The following is a 22,404-nucleotide window of genomic DNA, read 5'->3' on the forward strand; positions in this document are numbered from 1 at the left end:
AGCCCAGGGGATCCTGCTGTGCTGCCCTGGGCTCATGGTCCTTGTGTGCACATTCTAGCCTCTGCTTTGACAGTGAGCTTAGAGAAGGTGTCACCTGCATATGGCACAGGACATACATGAGTATAGACTTCCTTTCTATCAAATAAGTACTCTGATTTTTAGCATTCATAAAGGCTGTCACTTGGACCCATATTATGTCATTTCCTATAACTGATTGGGATTCATTAGGTGGGTTATTCTCTGATTCTACTGGAGAAAGCATAACAGATATTCCTTCATGGCGTCAGCCTACCTTTTCCTCAGGAAGTGCAATGCCCTTGAGTTCTTTTTGCTTTATTTGGATGTGAGCCATTTTGTTGTACTGCTTCTAGACCCAGGACATCAGCAAATCTGAACTGGACCCTGTGTGGGTATCAGATAACCCTAAAACCAAGGCCAGGCTAAGTTGCCATTGGCTGACATTCAGGACTCAGGCTTATATGTCCATTGACCTGCATTGGTAAGCCGTGTCCCCAGAATTCAGTCACATTCACTGAATTATCAAAATAGATCATGAGCTTTTTGTTGCTTGTTCTGAAATTACACGCTTGATTTTAAAAATAGTTTGTATCTTCTCACAATCCTTTTTGGAAAAGAGAGTATTTTCAAATAGTGTAAGGAAAATTCAAGTATGAATATGTTAATATAATCACTGGATTATCAAATGTTAATATACCTACAGAATACAGTAGAGAATATTGTTAATTATTTCCCTAGACATTTTTAAAAAATTTTTCCTGAAAGAACACACGTGGAAATACTCTTTTTATTGAATGGTGGTTATCTATTAACTCCAGATTCTCTTTCTCTTTCTCCATTTCTCACCTTTCATTCCATTATATTACCCTGCATTTTCCTTTTCTTTTATTTTTGTTTATGTTAAAAATGCCACTTCCCTTTTTTAATTACTTTTTACCCAGACACTTCTGAAGTTGATTTATTTGTTATTAATGCTCCATACACTCCAGTGCCAGATCCCACTCCCATGATGCCCCCTGTGGGAGTTCAGGCTTCCATTCTGAGTCATGACACCATAAGGATCACATGGGCGGACAACTCACTGCCCAAACACCAGAAGATCACAGATTCCCGGTACTACACAGTCCGATGGAAAACCAACATCCCAGCGAACACCAAGTACAAGGTACCGGCACATTTGCTCTGGGTGGGAAAAGCTAACTCTTGATATTTCCTAATTCTAAAGTTCTTGATTCCTCTACTTCCAGAATGCAAATGCAACCACTTTAAGTTACTTGGTGACTGGTTTAAAAGCAAATACACTGTATGAATTCTCTGTGATGGTGACCAAAGGTCGAAGATCAAGCACATGGAGTATGACAGCCCATGGGACTACCTTTGAGTATGGTATGTGTTATCTGAATCTTAATACATGGCATTTCTTTTCTTTGTAAGACGTGAAAGCCAGTGGAAGAAAGAAAGACTAGTGTTGGGCGACATTCCTAGTCATGAGACTTCTCATCACCTGCTTCTACTACCTGAGGAAAGAATCGAAGGTGTGAATTAAACCACTTACAGAACATAGTGAGCAGCACAGCTGGAGTTCCGTGTTTGCTTTTCCAGCTGATGAATTATGTTTTCTTCATGACTGAACAAGAACATTACCAAATAATGGGATGATCGAATGCAAAGGATGCTAGATTTTAGAAATCAGGGGACTTGAGTTCAGTACTAGGTCAACCAAGTATTGACTGCGTAAGTCATCCAGCCTGTTGTTTCTTCCACCTGTAAGAGGGATGACAATAACATCTGCTTTTCCTGCCCTATTGGCTTCTTGTAAGGTAAAATGAGCAGATGAGAAAGCAGCTGGCAGTAAGAAAGCACTATGCAGATGTAAAGGATTAATGTCATTAATCCTGCTTTCTTGCTAAATTGAGGTAGAAGAAACGTGAAGTGACCTGCTCTTGACCAGCTGCCAACACCAGGCTGGCTAGAGGCTCAGAACCTTACCAGAGAACCCCAAAGCTGCCCTAGCAGCTTTCTTATAAGTAGTATCTGCTAAAATCCCATTGGGGGGCGCCTGGGTGGCTCAGTGGGTTAAGCAGCTGCCTTCGGCTCAGGTCATGATCTCAGGGTCCTGGGATCGAGTCCCGCGTCAGGCTCTCTGCTCAGCAGGGAGCCTGCTTCCCTCTCTCTCTCTCTCTCTCTCTGCCTGCCTCTCCATCTACTTGTGATTTCTCTCTGTCAAATAAATAAATAAAATCCTTAAAAAAAAATAATAAATAAATAAATAAATAAATAAAATCCCATTGGGGTAGCCTAAGGGATTTTGTCTGTAAGTAAACATGAAAGATAAAAGACACTGAAGCAAATTAAGGGGAAAGCAGGCCATCCAAGTTTGCAGTTCTCTTTGCCTTTTGCTCATTCGTAGGCCTGCCCTTCTCCCTCTTGTACTCTTTCTAGCATGGGCTTCTGTGCAACCATCAGGAGTCTCTGTCCCTTCCAGCCTCATATGGCCTTTTTTTTTTTTTTTTCCGCCTATATATAAATAATGAAAAAGTGGAGCTGCCAAGACTTCTGAACTGGGCCTGACCCTAATGTCTTTGTGTCTCCTGCACAGTTGATGGACTTCCTACAGAGAAAAGGATTGCATCTGGAGAGCTTAGAAATAACAAAAAAAGTTTAAATAGACCTTGGGTTTTGAGTTTGCCTTCTTTGCTAGTTTTAAGAATATCTTTTTGCTTCATTCCAATTCGTTAGTTAATAAATAATGGTATGTATTCTCTCAGGATGTCTGCATTTCACCAGGCTTCCTTCCATTTTATGCTAGGAAAATTCCAGTATTTTAGGAAGAGTAAATTTGAGGATGTACTTAATTTACTCATTTCTCTACTAGTACATTAAAAGTTATCCTATATGGATATCCATAACATGGAAATACAAGAAATGCAGTGTTGTTTTTATTCTGTTGGTGGTGTTTCTTAAGTAGCTTTACATTTCAGAGCAATAATCTCAATAGTTGAGATTGAGAGTGAAAACTTAAAAACAGCATTCTTTCACTCCACACCTAAGGTGAGTCTTTGAGGGAATAGGGGGTTTCACACATTATATTTTGTTTGGAGAGACAACTGTAAGTGAAAGAGAAAATTATTTTACACTTGAAAATATTCTAATAAAATAATCTAAATATGGGGAGGTGGGATAGAATGTCATCTTGAGCAAATTACGTAACATTTTTCATTGTCAATGCCCTGATCTGTCAAGCAGGGATAGTGGTAAATTGCCTTTCAAGTTGCCACAAATATTAAGTGAAATACTATTTATAAAATGCCTGGTATAATGTGGATACTTGGTAATTAACTACAAAGGTCTTTTGATATCCCTACATAAGAATCCTATAAATTCTTGACCTCCAGCCCAAGGTGACAGTTCTATAGCCTCATAGTATGTTGTTTTTTTCTTTGGTACTTTGCATATTCTTCTTTTTATTGGATCTATTTTATAGGCAGACTATGAGTTCTTTGAGCCATGAGGCTTTAGCTTTTTTGCATTACACCTCTTATTGCACCTTTTAAAAGGAAAGTGTTGCAGAAATGGTGAATGAAACTGGAATGGACAAGAATTATTGACAGTCTTGTTATTTTGTAGCTCCTACTTCTCCACCCAAAGATGTGACAGTTGTGAGTAAAGAGGGAAAACCCAGGACCATAATTGTAAATTGGCAACCTCCCTCAGAAGCCAATGGCAAAATTACAGGTAAGATGCCTTTGAGTGTGTATCTGTTCTCTGCTGGGCAGAAGCACTCCAGCCCAGGACTGTGTGGTTGGAAGAAGTGGGAGTCCAAACGTTGGCTTGATCATTTTATGAGACTTAGGAAGTCAGGGTGGTCCTTGAAAGTGGACCAAGGGAGTGTTTGCTCATACTAATGTAAAAATGAATTGCCAGTTGATTGTTCCAACTCACTGTGTGAAAGTGTGATGGGTGATAGTACATTAGACAATCTTTGGCTACAGTGGAGCCTTACGGACATATTTATTTTCATCGGAAAAGCTGTTCTTCTCTGCCTCTGACTAGATGATTTTTAGAGTTAAAAATCAGAATGCCTGATTCTACAGGGTAATACCCAGTAAATACAGATCCAGCTCTTTTAACCTGAAGCCCCCAAAAGCCCATTAGACTTTTAATTCCATTTTTCCCCCAGGCCTGCTACTTCAGCTTCCTGTGCTCTAACACTAGAGTTAGAAGTTTGAATCAGCCTAGGTCTTTGAAGGGACCTGGGATTTTTTCCTTGGTCTTCCAGAGAACTTTCCACAGTAGAGGACACTATGCTTTCCTCAGCTTCATCAGGGAGGAAAGCCTGACTGGATTTAGCTGTCAATTATTCCCCTTGGAACCTCTGCTTTATGTCGCTACAGCTTCTTAGGATACATCCTAAGGAGCAGGCATTTGCTTTCTGAAGTTCCTTTGTATGAATAAGGGGGCTGAAAGCATGAATAAGGAATGAATAAGGATGAATAAGGAAACTGAAAGCATTTCTTAATATTGTTCTGCTTAGACTTTCAGTTAGAATTCCTTCCCATAAGGTATCTATCTGTACCATTTTTTAGGTTTTTGATCTTACCTCTTCCATAAAAGAATGAAGCATGACTTGACCTGGATTACATTTTATTTTGTCTTTAAAAACCAGTGCATTTTTGCACTGTGTAGGTCAGGTAGGCATGTGGTTGTCTCTTCTTGCCTCCACCATAGAGAGTGACTGCCCCCTGGTGGGAGTCTCGGGTCATGTTTCCCTGTGGCTTCACTCACTTCAAAGTGTGGGAGAGCTTTAGTAAAAGGTACCGCCCACACCTCCCAGGTCTGCCAGAGTTTTTCTCCGGGGAAATCATACTGGTGAGGGCTAAAGCAGCACGCTGGGCCAGTGTTGGTTTTCAAAAGTGCATTATTTTAATCGTAGACTCTTGGTGGGTACATTTTTCAAACATTAAGACGTTGAAGTGATTGGGTTGTTTTCTTGGTTTCTGAGAGTTCTTAACCCTCTTTTATTATTGTAACTACTTTTATTGCTTTAACTGCTAATACAGATGTTAACTTACAGCCTGGCAGTGTTGAAATTATGGTTTTTCTCTATATGATGTTTAGAGTAGCATTTTGAATGCATTTTACTATTGGCCTTTAATCAGTAACTGGTTCTGTATTTGTATATGCTATAAGATATGTCTTTATTGACTTACTGATTCCAAAAGAAAAGGCAGGAATAAGATATCTTTTCTCATTTCCTCCTTTGGACAGGTTACATCATATATTATAGTACGGATGTGAATGCAGAGATACACGACTGGGTTATTGAGCCTGTTGTGGGAAACAGGCTGACTCACCAGATACAAGAGTTAACACTTGACACACCATATTACTTCAAAATCCAAGCTCGAAACTCAAAGGGCATGGGACCCATGTCTGAAGCTGTCCAGTTCAGAACACCTAAAGGTAAAACTCCACTAAATAGTGTTTTATTCCGTGTCTCGTTAGTGGGGCCATGCTTGCACCTATCACTGTAGCATATAGAGACTATGGAGAATATAAGAAGCTCTGATGGTGAGCTTATGAACCGAAGTGTGAACATTTACCTCAAAATGATCCCTCACCCACCCATTTACCACAAGTCAGTGCTCCCTAGGTTACTGGGCTAACCGTGTCACATACAAGGCTGTTCAAGGCAGGTGAATGGCAGCGATCTCAGAGTTTTTAACCAGTCAGATCAGATGCGATGCTCTTGGTTCTGAGGTAGCGTAATAGCATATTATTGTGATGGATATTTCCCTTTCAACACATGCAGGCTCTTAACCTGAAAGTCTTACTTGTGGAGAGAAAGACACTAACAAGAGCTTTGAAGAAAACTCTAGATGAGACAGTGAAGATAAAGTACTGAACAAAGTGAGCCTAGGAATAAAGTTAGTTGGGGACTGAGTCTGTGGAAATGTGGAAATCATGTATGGATTTCTTTTCTGTTAGCACTGAAACTAAGACTCGATTTGTTTGGAAGTTTGTGGGGTTTTATTTTTTTTTCCTTTAAAAATTCTGCTTGTCCCACCTTCAAAGCTTGTGATCCTTGCTCTTGTTTTTTCTCCCCCTGTGCTTGGCCTGTTAGCGGACTCCTCTGATAAAATGCCTAATGATCAAGGTAAATCAGTAGATGGCCTCTCTCTCCTTTCCTCTCTTTTGTGACCTACTCTTACTAGCATTTTGTTGTTTTTGTTCCTTTTTTTTTTCCCCCTGAAAATCAGTACTGTGTGTTAAAATCCACATTATTCATTGGCCAAAGTGGAGTTGAGTCCATGTTTGTGGCACTTGGGGTATCTGAAAAGCTGGGAATTGACTTAGGAGCTAAATAGGGGGAAACTGAGGAGAGTAAATGAAGTTCTGCAGCTGTAGGAGATTGGCCTTAAGTGTGGGTCCCTTTGTCCTCTGTGCTATGATATTGAAATTCTGTAACCATGATAGGCATTTGGACCAGTATGACAGCAAACAGTTTGTCATACTCGTAGCATCTAGGATTGCATTAGTATCTCTAGATGAAAAGTGGTAGTCAAATTCCGCAAATACCCTATTTTCCTCCCCCACCCGGACCAAGAATCTACACATTTACCCTACTGAATTGTGTGATAATCTGTGACAGAATTAGTACTATTTATTCTGTTAAATAAGCTTAATTCAGAGCTCTTTTTCTGTTTCTTCCCTTAAATACATCTGCTCATTTTAAAAGAGATAGGAACAATTTAAAATGGAAAGTTAGAAAGTATAGGCCTGAGTGTCACCATTCTCGAAATTGTGTCAGCATAGTTTTTCCACTGTAATTGAGATGGTGAAGAGGTAACTGAACTGTGGTTTTCATCTCTGAGGAGTCAGCTAAAGTTGGTATCTGTTCTCTATACTGAGAGCAATGGAAGTAAAGTTGATGGTTGCTTTCAAGGTTTAAGAGTAGTTTTTAGAGGGTGCCTGGGTGGCTCAGTGGGTTAAGCCTCTGCCTTCGGCTCAGATCATGATCTCAGGGTCCTGGGATCGAGTCCCGCATCGGGCTCTCTGCTCAGCAGGGAGTCTGCTTCCTCCTCTCTCTCTCTCTGCCTGCCTCTCTGCCTACTTGTGATCTCTCTCTGTCAAATAAATAAATAAAATCTTTAAAAAAAAAAAAAAGAGTAGTTTTTAGAAATAAAAAGTCTTGGGGTGCCTCGCTGGCTCAGTTGGTGGACCATGTGATTCTTGATCTTGGGGTTGTAAATTTGAGTCCTACATTAAATGTAGAGATTACTTAATAAAATCCTTTATTAAAAGATTTTTTAAAAAGAGGAAGAAGAAAGAAGTTGTCTTTGGATCTTGTTAATGGCAAGGAAGAGTCAGACTTGAGGCTGCCTGTTTCAGGGCTTTGGAAATATATTTGCACTCAATCAGTCTTTTGTTGTATGTTGGATGTGTGTATGCGTAAGGCACCCTAGTGATGGTGGACATTTTGACTCAAGTGTGAGAACAGGAAAGTAACTATACTGCGTGCACATGGAGTACAAATGTGCTCATTGTTCTCCCCCCACTCTTATCCCCACTGGATAAGCCAGAGTCTTGCTTGTGCCACTCCTCTGGCCTTTAAAATTCTTTACCCGTAGTTCTTTTTGGTGTTTGGTTAATCCTTGGAATTTCTATTCATAGGTTATATTTAAAAGAAAAAATACTGGGAAATAGGGGAATTAAACCAACCATTTTATTGGCAAAATATACTCTTTGGCAATTATTTACACAACATGATACTCTGGATAGTTGGGCTCATGTGTGGGCTCCCTGAAAAGTAAGCACACTTAAATCTGAAGAACCTCATGGGGGCTAAGCCATCTCCTCCAGCTAGACTTCATCCCAGTGAAAAGAGCAGCTGGACCCCTAACATACAGTGTGTACCATTTGGGAGCAGTCATGGCCACGGAAGTCAGGGGATGAAGGAACAAGTATGGACAACAGAAAAAGAATCAGGGACTGAGTTTAATATGCCCTTTTGGGTACGCAACAACTTCTGTTCCTTTGGGAGTTTTGAGCTTCTGGAAACAGAAAACATTGTTTTCATCTCTGTATTTATTCTGTTAAGTGAACTATATACAGAAATGTTCAGATTTTAATTTTTCATTTAGTCAACTCTGATATGACATTAGCTGTAATGTTTTATAGAAACGCATCTAGTTTGTGTATTTCTAGTAAAGCTTTATTTGTAGAAATAATTATTTATAAGTGTTTTCTGAAGCTTCATGCTCTGTGCCTCTGCAAAGGGAAAGGTGATGTTCTTCCCTAAAACTTTATTATATATGTGATAATAGTAGCTAACATTTGTTGAACATTTGCTGTGTGTCAGGCAGTATTCAGAATATTTTATAGGAGTAAATTTCCATTTAATCTTCAACACAGTTTTGTGAAGTAGATACCATTATTATTGCTGTTCTGCGATGAAGAAACTGAGACTCAAGAATAATGAATAACTTGCCAGAAGTCCAGTATGTGGTAGACCAGTATTCAATGCAGGCAGTGTGCTCTGTTAACCATGAGCAGCTTTGACTTCACAGTTCTTTCACACCTTCTTCAGGAGGAATCCAAACGTTGGATTGATGAATGCCTTTGCTGTATTGGGAAAGGATTCCTTCTATTTGCTTTTCCCAAGCAACTTTTCCTATAAATGTGAAGCATAAAGTTCAGGACCAAGAATACAAATTACTAAAAAAAAAAAAAAAAAAACCTGATCTTTGTGTTTTATGAAGTCTGTTTGTGAGGTGGTCCCAAGCCCAAGATCAGCAGCCTCACTCATTATATTTTATGACAGTGAATTAGGAGATGGTATCTTGATGAGCAACAAGAGGGAAGACTTTGTTTTTCCATCCTTGGGTATTTGGGTAACTGAGCAGGAACCAAGAACCGATTTGAACTTCCACATACCTTCCTGCTCCTGCTTAGGGTATCCTTATATTGGAAAAGGCAGCTTTATAATTTGGGGGGAAAATCCAAACACTACTGACACCTACTAGGAGATCAACATAGCCAAGTCCTTTGGAAAAGTCCACTTCCATAATGCAGAAGTCAGCCTAACTGGTCCCTTGATTCCTTTTCTGAGAGAAGCTACTTTTTCCATAAGTGCTCTGAGTGGTCTTGCAGGAACTGTTTACTGGGCGAGAGAAATGTGTGTGCTCCCACCATGTGAATAGCAAGTGGCAGTCTGTTTCCACACTAGATACAGCCATGGCCCAAGGGATACAGCCTTTCAGATGCCTCATTGCATAGAAAGCTATACCTTAGTTTGCTTTGCACAGCCCATTTTGTGCCCTGTTGTTTATGTGCTACTTCATTTCCTCATGGACAGAGTAGACTGAAAATAATTTTTTTGTAGAAAACATTCACTAGCTGTGAAGTCGACTCATCCCACCAATGGCTTGGGTCATTACTGACATGATTTCTTCTCCTTCAGCCTCAGGGTCTACAGGAAAAGGAAGCCGGCTGCCAGACCTAGGATCCGACTACAAACCTCCAATGAGCGGTAAAGCTTTTTTGCCCCCCCTGTGGGCATGACATGGTTTTGCTTGAATTTCGAAATGTCTTTTGTAGTTTTCTCTGTGGTGGGTTATACCATGTTAACCTATTTTCTTTTATTCAGTAGAATTAACTTTAGGCATTTTTGGGCAAAAGTCTGCTAAACTACTGTAAACCCATTCATTATTCATAAATAAGATCCATAAGTAAGATCGTTTCCCCCACATACCCAACTTAAAGTAAGATTAGTTCTAAACAAATGAGTCTTCCTTTGTGCCCACTGCCTGCCTCTAGAAAAGAATTAGAATCTTGTTCTCAAAAATAAGCCCTCTAATGGGATTATCTATCACCTAGAATAAGCCAAAGAAATGCTTCATGACTTACTGTCCACACTGCTTACCACAGTGTTTTAATTTGGGAATTCTAAAAAACTCTTCCCACTCTCCTAGCCAGCTTAAGAGCTGGTGCCTTCTAACTCCTTAAATGATGGCACCTTCTTCTCTACAGAACTTCACTATTTATAAGTTACTTTCACACCCGAAATTATATTTGATCTTCATAACACTGTAAAGCACAGAGAACAGATATTCCCATTTTACACATTAAGAGACTCAGTGGAGGGGCGCCTGGGTGGCTCAGTAGGTTAAGCCTCTGCCTTTGGCTCCAGTCATAATCCCAGGGTCCTGGGATCGAGCCCCGCATCGGGCTCTCTGCTCAATGGGGAGCCTGTTTCTCCCTCTCTCTCTGCCTGCCTCTCTGCCTACTTATGGTCTCTCTCTCTCTCTCTGCCTAATAACTAAATAAAAATAAAAAAAAAGAGAGACTCAGTGGAGAAGTAATGTGCCTGAACCCACCCATTAATTATGGAAGTCCTAGAACCAAAATCCAGGGCTTCCGACTCCTGATTGTGACGTTTCCACTGTCACACACAGCCTAGTAGGCCTGGGGTTCTGTACCAGATATGGGAATCTGAGTCCTAGGCTGAGTTCTAGGACTCTGCACTTTTCCTCCTAGGATGCGTGTGTTGTATTTCTGTGCAGTCCATGGTATAATATTCAAGGCTGTGAGGAAAGCAGCTGTTTTCTTGTTTTTCATTTATACATTCATTCATTCACCCATGTTTATGAAGGTTCAGGTTCAATGTAACAGGCTATGTATGGGAGCAAAAGCAGTGAGTAACAAAGCAACTGGAAAGGGAAAGCTTCACAGAAGAGGGGAAGTCTGACCCAGATATGAAAGGATGCGTGGAAGATGGCTAAATGTCACGGGGCGAGGGGTGTTGAGCATTTCAGGAAGCACCAACAGTATGTGCAAATGCATGGCAGCCAAAACCAGCCAGCTCTCTCCAGGGATCACACTGCCTGGAGGCAGGCTGGAGATTTTCGCATTAGACAAGGTGGAGGTTGGAACCAACCTTCCAGAAGCTCAGGTACTATTGCTGCAAAATGTGGGCTTCACCCTGCTCATAGCATGTGTAAGACACCTTGTACCATTGACAGCTGATATCTCCGTTCCTTGAGTACCGACTGTTATGACTGGTGAATGAAGAAAGAGTTGGGGCTGAGATAATGAAGTCAGAGAGAGTGGTTAAGCAGCTATTGCAGTAGCCCATATGAGGCTTGAGAAATGGCCTGTCATAATGTCCCTGGCAGGACCTGCTCCCTCGGCAGCTCGCTCTCACCCTGTCTTAATGGGAGATTTCAGTCCTCTCAGAAGCCAGAGGGCAGATATAGTTAAGTGGGAATTCATCTCTGGCAGGGGAGAGCTGCCACCACCACCTCTGCAGGCCCCCACGCCCCAGCTCCCCAGCTCTGAATGCAGGGCCTTCCCCACCACACACCCTGCCCAATAACTCGGCACTGTTCTTAATAAAAGCTTTTCAGTTAAAGGCCCAGTATGGTCTAACTTTATTGGCCCCTAGTTCTGTAGTCTTTCCCAAATGTAAAAATGTTTTATTAAAGTTCAGTATGTACAATTTAAGTTGTCCATCTGCTTACTTTTTTTCTCAGAAATGAGGAATAAAAACAATTAAACCAAATGGAGAAGAAGAAGCTCTCAAGCCCTCCTAAATCAGCCCAGATTTTAGCACTGTGCTTAGATGTAGCCTATAAAAGCCATACGACCAGAAGCTGGGAGGTCAGCTAATGCAGTTATGGAAGGGGCTCCCACTCTAAGTACACCTTGAATTAGATAAAAAGTTTATAAACCAGGGTTGTATTTGGGAATCAGATTCCCAAGCCATAGCTTCATGTTAGGGATTTCTTCCCCAGTCTCCCAGACTTGTAGAAAGATTCTTCCTAAACATTTCTAGAAACTAAATACTCATTACTTGGTAAGGCAGCTCTGACTGTTAAACAGGAGAGAGAATAGCTGGAAAGAAAGATATCAGCTGTCAATGGCAGTCAGAGCCGTGTGGTGGGATTTCCCATGTTTTATAAATGAGCATGTGTGACTTTTATAACGAGGTGGGAAGGGAAGAAATGTGTTTCAGAAAATAGAAGAACAAGAGTTCGAATACAGCTAGAGGCCTTGATACAAAACGGCCCTCATCCTGTAAGCAACGAGGAAATAAAACAGGAAGAAAAAGAAGAAGCTAAGTTTCCTCAGGGTCTTCAGTGATCTGGCCTCTGTCTTTTCGTGCTCACTCTCTTCCCTCTAACTTTGCTTCTCTCCCCTTGCTTGAGCAACACTGCTGCCTTTCTCTTCCCTTCCCTGCCAAGCTCATTCCTGCCTTAGGATGCTTCCACTAGCTGTTCCGTCTCTCGTGAACATTCTTCCTCCAGATCTTCGCATGGTGGGATCTTTCTTGTCACTCAAATCTCAGCTCAAATGCCATTTCCTCAGAGAAGTTTTTTCCAACCACTCGGTCTAAAATGGCCACCCACTCTGTATCATATCCCGTCATTTTATTTTTTTCTTAGCAGTTATTACTAATAATTTCTTGTTTATTTTCTGCCTGTACCCCAGCAGTCATATCTTTGTTGTACACTCTTGCATCCTTAGTACCTAGAACAATGCCTGGCACATAGTAACTACTCAGTTAATATTTGTCAGACTAATGCATATGTACAGATCTACTCTTTCCTGAAACTGATTAAGAGAATTAACTTTGCAAAGACTATATTTATAAAAGCAGACTGTATTTTTCTTTTTCTTTTCCCAGACTGTATTTTTCAAGTAATTTTTGTGATCTCAGACATCTGAATGTGGAGAAGAACTTAGCTTTCTCTGAATGTACATTTCTTAAATGCTTTTGAAAATCATGATCAAATGATGCTTTATAAGACAAATTTATGCATAATATGACATAAGATACCAGGCAGGGGGCAGGCCCTTCATTTGTCCAAGTATAATGTTTACTTTAATTCAGGAAGCCATCACTAAACACCAGCTTTGTGCAAGACACTGTGTTAAGAACTGTACATAGCACATAAACTTGGCTCTGTAGATTGCATGAGACACTTGTATCCAAGGCAATGAGTGTATTACAGAGACTCTCACATGAAGTTTCCATACTCTGAGTGTATGCATTTTTTGAATTCTCGAACTCTAACAGACGTACCGGTTTTTCCTCTACAGGTAGTAACAGCCCGCATGGAAGTCCCACCTCTCCCTTGGACAGTAGCATGCTGCTGGTCATCATTGTTTCTGTTGGTGTTGTCACCATTGTGGTGGTTGTGGTCATTGCTGTCTTTTGCACCAGGCGCACCACCTCTCACCAGAAAAAGTAAGGAGCCTCAAATGTGGCCCATGGTTTTTGTTATCTATTCTTTTGTTCGTCTGTGACTTCTGTAATTGGAGTTGTACAAAGAGATTAAACATTCAGTATAGTTGACCCTTGAACAATGTAGGGATTAGGGGTGCTGACACCCCCCATGCAGTCAAAAATCCACATATAAATTTTAAGTTTTGACTTCTGCAAACTATGAGTAGCCTACTATTGACTGAAAGCCTTACTGATAAACTATTAACACCTATTTTGTATGTTATATATTATATGTAATACATATTATATATCACATATGTAATATATATTATAGACAAATTTTTTTTTATTTTTACAAAAAAGAAAGCTAGAAAAAAGAGAGTGATTAAGAAAATCATAAGAAGAGAAAATACATTTACAGTGCTATACTGTATTTATCAAAAGGAGTCCACACATGGATACCAAGCATTAACCCTAATCCTACATCTGGAAAGTGGGTTCCTGAACACATGATAAGAAAAGCTGAGAAGCAGCCCAGTTATTCTGGAGAAGACCCCCAAATATTTAAGAATTGGTGGTATTTCTGAAAATGGACGTAAAGGTAAAGATAAAAACAGAAAGAAAAATTGAATACCTGTTAAAGCATATTTAGAGCCCCCAAATCCCTTCTTTGCCTCAGCCCAGTAGATGGCTGCATGTCTCTTACTGCCCAAGGAGAAGTCTGGGGTTTTATTCTCTGGCAAGATCTCTGAACTATAGAGTGTCAGGTACATACACTAGCCCAAACCCTAACCCCTAACTGTAACCCTCTAGAGAGGTCTCTCAATTGCAGGATATTAGGCACATACCCTCTTGCTGGCCCCAACTCTAACCCTGGATATGAGGAGGAAAAAAGGAAGATGTAGTGAGTGTGTGTGTGTGTGTGTACACACACACTGAAATACGCAGCCATAAAAAAGAGGGAGATCTTGCCATTTGCAACTACCTGGATGGAGCTAGAGAGTATTATGCTAAGTGAAGTAAGTCATTCAGAGAAAGACAAATACCATGTGATTTTTCACTCTTGTAGAAATTAAGCAAAACAAATAGGCAAAGGGGGAAAAAAAAGAGGCAAACCAAGAAAGAGACTGTTAACTACAGAGAACACACTGAGGCTACCAGAAGGGAGGTGGGCAGGGGATGGGTGAAAGAGGTGAAGGGGATTAAGGAGGGCACTTGTGAGGAGCCGGTGATGTATGGATGTGTTGAATTACTATATGGTACGCCCAAAACTAATATTACACTGTATATTAACTGGAATTTAAGTAAAAACTTTTTTAAAAGTCTGCGTGTAAACGGACTCCCCAGAGTTCAGTCCCATATAGTTGAAGGTTACCTGTGCACGAAAAGTGATGTTTTAAATATTTGTAAGTGAAATGCAGAATGGCTCTTCTTATAAATGTGTATTGGTGTTCTGGCAGGAAAAAGGTGCATACTCAAAACGGGGGAAGGAAGTTTAATGAGGGGACTGTTTACAGAGTCACAGGTGGGGCTAGGAGACGAGGCAGAGATGTTCAAGGACCAGCAGCCATGATAGGCCACTGTCACCCTTAGGCCTGAGAGGGCAAGAGGTCTTTCTGAAGAACAGAGAGCCATGTTCAGACGTCTGAAGCAGTAGGAAAGGGCTTCTTGACAGGAGCTGGGTGTGGTGGGAGGAAGGTGTCCTCTGCCAGCCTCTAGTGCTGCAGGGAGGGGACAGGATAAAAACACCTGCTACTCTCCAATCTCTTGCCTGTGTCTTCACTCAGCCAGACCCATCAGAAACCAGGAGCAGGTTGCCAAGTAAGGCAGGTAGAGGTCATTTAACTCAACCTCTTGAGTCACAGAGGGGAAAGGAGAGGTCTGGAGAGGGAAGTGGACCGTGTCCAGCCTTGCCGGTAGCTGCTTTGGAGTACTGTTTGTGTAACCACATGGTGAGCCCGACACCCAGGAGTTTAGGGGCATTCTTACAGGCTTTTTCATGGCACAGATGCCACCTGAAATGGAAGAGGACCATAGACCTCTTATTCTACATCTAATTTAAGAATATTTTTCAAGGGGTGACTGGGTGTCTCAGATGGTTGAGCCTCCGACTCTTAATTTCAATTCAGGTCATGATCTCAGGGTTGTGACACCGAGCCCCACGTCAGGCTCCACAATCAGTGCAGAGTCTGCTTCAGTTTCTCTCTAAAATAAATTTTTAAATCCTTAAAAAAATTTTTTTCAAGAAGTGCTACCAAGTGTGAAAGCTTAGGACTGGCAGGTGAGGGGAGAATACTGATTTTGTGAATAAGATAGTCTCATTTATAATTGGCATATCAAATTAGCAGAGGGGTCAAATGACTGTGAGCCCTGAACTCCTCTGGGATGTTGAGAGTTGTGGTAATTGTCTAGAGCAGATAGCAAGGTGACTCAGTTATAAGACTGTTTGATAACAGCCTATGCTCCTAACTTAAGAGGATCCCTGACCCTAGACAACTTTCACCTCACATACAGCATCTGGCCAGCAAGACAGAATACCAAAAATAAAAAGATTCCTGAGTTACCCCTAATAGCAAAAAACACGTGTGGGCAATAAAATGACTTTAATTGGTGGGTCCTAAAAGATGATAAGATGGAGATATTGCTCCATAAAAGAGAAAGGCAAGTTCACGTCAGTGTTTATGATTATCCCTCAGACTTGGTCTGCCCAAGGCAAGACAATGCATGTGTTTAATGACAATAAATATGTTTGTTTTCAGTATAGAGGACAAGTACAGATTGCCCTGTCATTGCCACTGGATATGGCTTTATGTCATTTTGTGTATGTTTTTGTGAGGTGTTTAATTTTTCTTTTGCCCAAACAAAATAGCTTACCATAGATTGCATTGCATCTGTTTTCCAAGGGAGCAGGGGCTCCTTTTATAAACTTTCTGGTTACTGCTTCCTAAACCTCTCCCTGTCTCCTTTTGATATGGAAAACTGTTTCCCTTAAACACATCAGCAATGATGTTATTTCTACTCTAGAACTTGTCTGCAGGCTTCTTTGTTCAGCATTTCAAATGTATCTACTTTTATGAACTTGGTTTTATATCTAGTTTCAGAAATCTTGATATCTTTATTTAAAAGAATCTAAAAAACAAAGTGATGGAATTCCTCAGTGCTTTGGGGATTTAAAATTAAAAGTAAATTTAAAGAAGCACTTATTCTTTAGATTGAGAGGTAGAAAAGTGAGTTAGTAATGGGCTCTGTCCTTTGAATGTGCAAATCCTACAGATTTGGGTCCTTTTGCTTAAAAGAATTGTGTCGAGTCTTCATGGGGCTTCTCCTCTCCCTTTCCCAATGACCATCTTTCCAGCCATTCCATGAACCACTGAAAAATATGTATGAGCTTTTCTTCATACTTGTTTTCCCCTCTGAGGAAGTATCTCCCATTTCAATTATAGCTGCTTATGGACACTTAAAACTCAAAGCTGACTGAGTATTTATGGCCTAGCCCCTTAGTGCTTCTCAACACATTCCTCATTCGCTACCTCACCCTTAGCAGATGAGAACTACCTCCAGGTACCACCATATGATCCAAAACCTCCTTCAGTGTACTTCCTCCTACTGGAAGCCAGTTCTCCGTTAACCCTCTGGATCTCAGTGGCTCTCATCTTTCTAAGAACTTATACTTGCTGTTCTCCCCTCCACACAGCTAACCTTTCACTCTCCTAGCTTTGTCTCTTCAGCAAGTAAGTGTGCTTATACCTCTTTTATCTTAAATCATTATAATTACAACCCATATTCTACTCCCCACTAGCTGTTTACAAAGCCATCCTTCCCATCACCACAGAATCTCTTGATTACTGTATATACTCGTGCATTCTTTCATTGCCTGCTGATGCTTCATTTCTTGACGATCTGGATTCTGCTCCTACCACTTCACCGAATTGCTTTTGCTGAGGACCGATGACCTCCATATTGTTAAAGCCAGGAGACATTTTTTTTGTCCTTATCTTAATCTCTCAGCAGTATTTTTAACTCAGCTACTCCTTCCTTCATGAAATACTCTCTTCTCCTGTATGTCATGATTGTATGTTCTTTTTCACATCTCCTCATTATCTACCCAGCCATCAGACCTTCCTCGGGACCTGATCCTAGACTTACTTCTCTGTGCTCCCTCCCAGTGCTGTCTACTCCCATGGCTTCATTTACTGTCTGCATTCCAGTTACTTCTGTGTTTCTATCTCTGGCCAAAGCCACTCTCTGAGTCTCAGACTTGCACGCTCTGTTGCCTCTTCTACGTTTTCTCTTGAATGTCTCAGGGGCACTCACCATGTTCAAGACAGAATTTATAATCTTTTCTGTCAAGCCTGCTTCTACCTCCATTAATTCCAATATGAGTAAATGACTTAGCTTCAAACTCTTGCTTCTTTACTCCCGCCCCACCCCACATCATTTATTCACCAAGTCTTGTCATTTCTGCCTCCTAAATAGATGGCACATCTGCCTCTTCTCTCCATTCCACTGTCCTAGACCACTGTCAGTCATGGCTAAGACCGGTGCAGTAGTATCCTAACTAGTCTCCTATTCTTTCCCCCACCCCGTAAATCCATTCTTCATACCACAGTTGGAATAATTGTTTAACTCAGAATTGGTCTCCTTACTCTTCTGCTTAAAACCACATAGTGGTTTCTTGTCTCATAGATGGAGGTCAAACTCTTGGCAGGTCTCCAAAAGCTCTTCATGATCTAGGCTACCTTTGCAGCATCATTTCATCATTCTCCACATTGTTCACTGTGCTTCTGCTACTCAGGACTTCTTACAGGCCCTCTGATATACCAAGCTGTTGTGTTCTGCTTCAAGGCTTTGACATAAGCTGATTTAATCACCTGCAAAGCATCTTCTTCCCTTCCTCCTTTAAGTCTTAACTTCAGTGTCACTTCTTTCTCCAGCTTTGTCCTAGCTACCTTATGCCAACTATTAAAAAATAACTATAACACTTGGCATTTCATTAAGCTCAGAATATTTTAAAATAATGAGATCAACATCTGTCTTCCTCACTTGACCAGAAATGCTGAGGGCACAGCAGTCCAGTACAGGGATTGACTGACATACAGTGGGTACCTAATAAATGCTTATTGAGTGGATAAGTGAGTGTGAGTGAGTGAATAGAGAAATTAAGGCACAGAGAAGTAGGCGCTGTCATCCATTTTTCATTTTTATTCATTTGGTAGTCCTAGATTTGGGTTCCCTGGAATGTTCCCTTCCTTTTATGAGCCATAGACTCCACCTCTACTCCAATGTTATATTTCTAATTAGTGTTCTCTCTATATTAATTGGAAGTTGAGAAACCTTCTGCTTTAGAGACAACTTAATGTTAAAATGCTGTCTAGTCTGTTGATAATAAAAAAAAAGTCACAATGCAGTAGTCAAATATGCCCTTTTATGTATCTTGAAATATGTGTGGACAAAGCAGAGATACATTTACTGTTCACAAAAGTAAACTTCTTTCCCGTCTTCTGTTGTTTTGTATGTGTGTTTTTAGTTTCTGTCTTTACTTAAGGCATCTCTCAGAAGGGCGGTTTTAATCATTCAAGCCTTTTCACAAATAAGTTCAAAAGAGCTACTTAAAAAAAAAGAAACCCTGGATGGCTCAGTGGGTTACAGCCTCTACCTTCGGCTCAGGTCATGATCCCAGCGTCCTGGGATCAAGCCCCGCATCGGGCTCTCTGATCAGCAGGGAGCCTGCCTCCTCCTCACTCTCTGCTTGTCAAATAAATAAATAAATAAATAAATAAATAGAAACCCACGTGGGGCACCTGGATGGCTCAGTGGATTAAAGCCTCTGCCTTCGGCTCAGGTCATGATCTCAGGGTCCTGGGATTGAGCACTGCATTGGTGTCTCTGCTCAGTGGAGAGTCTCCTTCCTCCTTTCTCTCTGCCTGCCCCTCTGCCTACTTGTGATTTCTCTCTGTGTCAAATAAATAAAATCTTAAAAAAAAAAAAAAACCCTCTTAAATTTTTGCCTAGGAAGCGAGCTGCTTGCAAATCAGTGAATGGCTCCCACAAGTACAAAGGGAACTCCAAAGATGTCAAACCCCCGGACCTCTGGATCCATCATGAGAGACTGGAGCTGAAACCCATCGATAAGTCTCCAGACCCAAACCCCATCATGACTGATACTCCAATTCCTCGTAACTCTCAAGATATCACACCAGTTGACAATTCCATGGACAGCAACATCCATCAAAGGCGGAATTCTTACAGAGGTGCAGATTGTCCCCAAATGTGGGAGAACTATTTCCATTTAAATCATTTTCCATTTCCTACAGTTGCCTGAATTTGGCGATTCCTACGTGAGGTTAGGTTTAAAGAAATGTGTATTGTGAGATTTGGTCAACATCTGATAAAGAATAGATAGTTTGGAAAAACATAGCTTGTTACTGGGGAGAGGTTCCGTGCCCAGATGAGACAGCCTTCTAGATCCGTTAGGTCTCTTCTCAGGTGTCAGCAACTTGATACCGAAGCATTTGAGACAACCTCGCCTATGTCTGTACGTTTCATCCTCTCACTTCCTTTAGAGTCTGCCTCTCTTTGTGGTGGTCAGAATGTTTTTGGTCTGGACACTCAAATTCCAGACTGAAGCATGGTAGGCGACATTATGTCAACTGCACTGACTCTCAGCAGAGACTCCTCTAATGGGCTCCTGATCATTTTCCTTGTTTTTCACTTCCTGCAGAATCATCTTGTCCCCATTATATTGTTTGCGAGTTCTGACCCCTCCACTGGGAGTGTTTTACCACTGAGGCTGCTTAGTGGCCTGGGGCACACGCTTATAACTAACATCCATATTTGCTGTCTAGGGCATGAATCAGAGGACAGCATGTCTACACTGGCTGGAAGGCGGGGAATGAGACCAAAAATGATGATGCCCTTTGACTCCCAGCCACCCCAGCGTAAGTGAAACCTCTCATTTCCCCTGTGCTGCCAGTCTACCCAGTTGTCCTGGGGAGCCACTACAAATGATGTCTTTGACTTCATGTGATCCTGACACAAAAGATGACCCACTGAGGCTTTGGCATCTTGGCAAGAAATACCAGACACTTTTGTATTTTGCAATTTATATCTTTCTTGAGATAAATAAGCTAAAAAGCCAACTACCCCAGTCTCCCAGGAACAGAGAAGTAACCAGTCTCCCTAACAGTAAGCACAGCATCTGTACAGGAGGGTGGAGAAGCGTCATTCCAGGCTGGAGCTAAGGATAGCTGGATGTCACAGTATTCCTTAGACTTCCTGACACACATTCAGTGTTGATGGACACCTGTCATTTTTTTAATTAACTGACTTTATATTTTAGAGGATTTTTAAGTTTACAGAACAGAGTTTTTGAGACAAAATTTTTCAACCTTAATTTACCATGCTTCACTTTGATAAACATAAAAGTTACTTGGCCTCCTTTAATAATATTTGAAATTCACAGTAAGTTTGAAAACCAAAAAACAGTGGAACAAACCAATGCTTTTGTTCAAACTACTGTGTTTTCTCCCTTGTCACTGTTTTCAAGGTAGGGAGGCCATTCTGACCGGCTAGCACAGTGGGGCTTTCAGGTGAGGGTCCCCTGTGCCATCCTACAGTGAAAAAGCCACCTACCTACTGATAACAAGTTTTTCCAGTTCTGTACCAGAAGTATTTGTTGTAAGCTGAACAGATACCCAGTAAGCCGTAGCACTGTCAGACACCTAGATTCAAATCCTGAAAGCATCTACTCGATCACTTTTCAGTTTAACCTAAATGAGCTTTTGAGTTTTTTATTAATTTCTTAAGATGTCCCATTTCAGAACTCTCAGCCACCTCTCTGTCAACAAGTGACAGAGATTTGAATAGTCACAGATACCCTACACACCAAAGAAGTAAACCATGGCTCCCTATACTTGGAAACTGGTGAAACATCCAGGTGTGTAAATGCACACACACTGTCACACTCACTGTGCACAGACATGTAGATGCTAGATTCTAAAAGTCAGCTTTGGAAGAGAAAGGACTGATTGATTAGCAGGTCATTTCTGTACAAAGTAGGGACCATGATGAAAAAAGAAGGGCCTGAACTTGGAAGCATGCAGGGAAAATCATTGTCTCCCTCTTATGAGAGGTGCCCTGGCTGGGGTCCCAGGTCTAAAAACGTAAGTGTCTGAAAAGGATAAACCCATTGCAGTTGTGTTTGATGTATAGCAGGATGATAAGCAGGACTGCTTGTTTGTTTTGTACAAGATTTTAGTTTTACCCAAACTGACTTCTTTTTAAATGCTAAGGAGAAAAGATATGTTGTACCAGTTGGTATCAGGTTTTGGTTTTTTTTTGTTTTTGTTTTTGTTTTTTTTTTTCATTTTCTTTTTTGGGGTTGGGCAAGGAGTACCCATAAATATACAGTATTATTTAATTTGTGGCTCGGTAGGTGGGTGAGTGAGTGGATTCTTTAATTCAAGATTCTGAAAACAGGTATTCCAGTATGCTGTGACATCTCCTTTTCCCCACCTGGCTCCAGTCCTTTTTCTCAGGCTGCATCCCCTGGAGTCTGCCCCACTGGCCACCCACCTGGCCTTCAGCAGCTGAGCACTGCTGGGAAGCACTTGGCTACACTGGGCGGAGGTTCAGTCAGCCTTGTACAAGGCCTTGCTCAGAAGCGCCAGGACCCAAGGCAACTGACAGCTAGTGACTGCTGGCCTTGTTCTAGGGAGGTGCTTTCACATCATCTTCTTTTTTATATACCCAATTTGGAAAGACTGGAAATGCCTTTAAAAAGAGAAAGTCACTTCTGTTTTTCTGTGCTAGAGTCCTGCATACTGAGAATGCTTCTCACATTGTACTTCCTAGGTAAAAGCCCAGGAGGTTTCTTCTGTTCCCCCTGGCCTTAATTCTAGAAAATACTGATGCTGAAGCTTCCTTTCGGAAAACCACCTCTCTTCCCCTAAAGGAGGTGCTGCCTCCCAGATTACCCTGAATCTCCTCTGCTGGCTTTTCCAAGTTGTGTTTTGTTCCTAAGGACCATCTGAGCCTTCTGGCCTCTGAGTGCAGGGAACGCCCCTGTTTTTTCCCCAGACCTTAAGGAGGGAAGGAGCAGTGACACTCCAGGGCCCGTGGTTGCTTGTGCCATCTGCCTGTCTGGCAAGTGGCCA

At 41.3% G+C, this 22,404-nt stretch overlaps 1 protein-coding gene across 11 annotated transcripts in view; it reads left to right on the forward strand.

Annotated features, from left to right (window-relative positions):
• Window positions 1–22,404, forward strand: part of NEO1 (neogenin 1) — a 232,936-nt gene that overhangs the window by 200,206 nt on the left and 10,326 nt on the right. For 4 of the 11 annotated variants that reach the window (XM_082735725.1, XM_082735717.1, XM_082735716.1 and 1 more), the window contains exons 17-25: window positions 960–1,183; window positions 1,266–1,404; window positions 3,646–3,753; window positions 5,287–5,481; window positions 6,143–6,175; window positions 9,482–9,550; window positions 13,123–13,270; window positions 19,262–19,500; window positions 20,095–20,187. In XM_082735725.1, coding sequence (XP_082591851.1) covers window positions 960–1,183; window positions 1,266–1,404; window positions 3,646–3,753; window positions 5,287–5,481; window positions 6,143–6,175; window positions 9,482–9,550; window positions 13,123–13,270; window positions 19,262–19,500; window positions 20,095–20,187 — 1,248 coding nt within the window. The remainder of the gene's footprint in view (window positions 1–959; window positions 1,184–1,265; window positions 1,405–3,645; window positions 3,754–5,286; window positions 5,482–6,142; window positions 6,176–9,481; window positions 9,551–13,122; window positions 13,271–19,261; window positions 19,501–20,094; window positions 20,188–22,404) is intronic. The other 7 variants (XM_082735726.1, XM_082735719.1, XM_082735723.1 and 4 more) reach the window with 3 other exon arrangements.

Source organism: Mustela nivalis, assembly GCF_964662115.1.
Source record: "Mustela nivalis genome assembly, chromosome: 6".
Taxonomy (NCBI): domain Eukaryota; kingdom Metazoa; phylum Chordata; class Mammalia; order Carnivora; family Mustelidae; genus Mustela; species Mustela nivalis.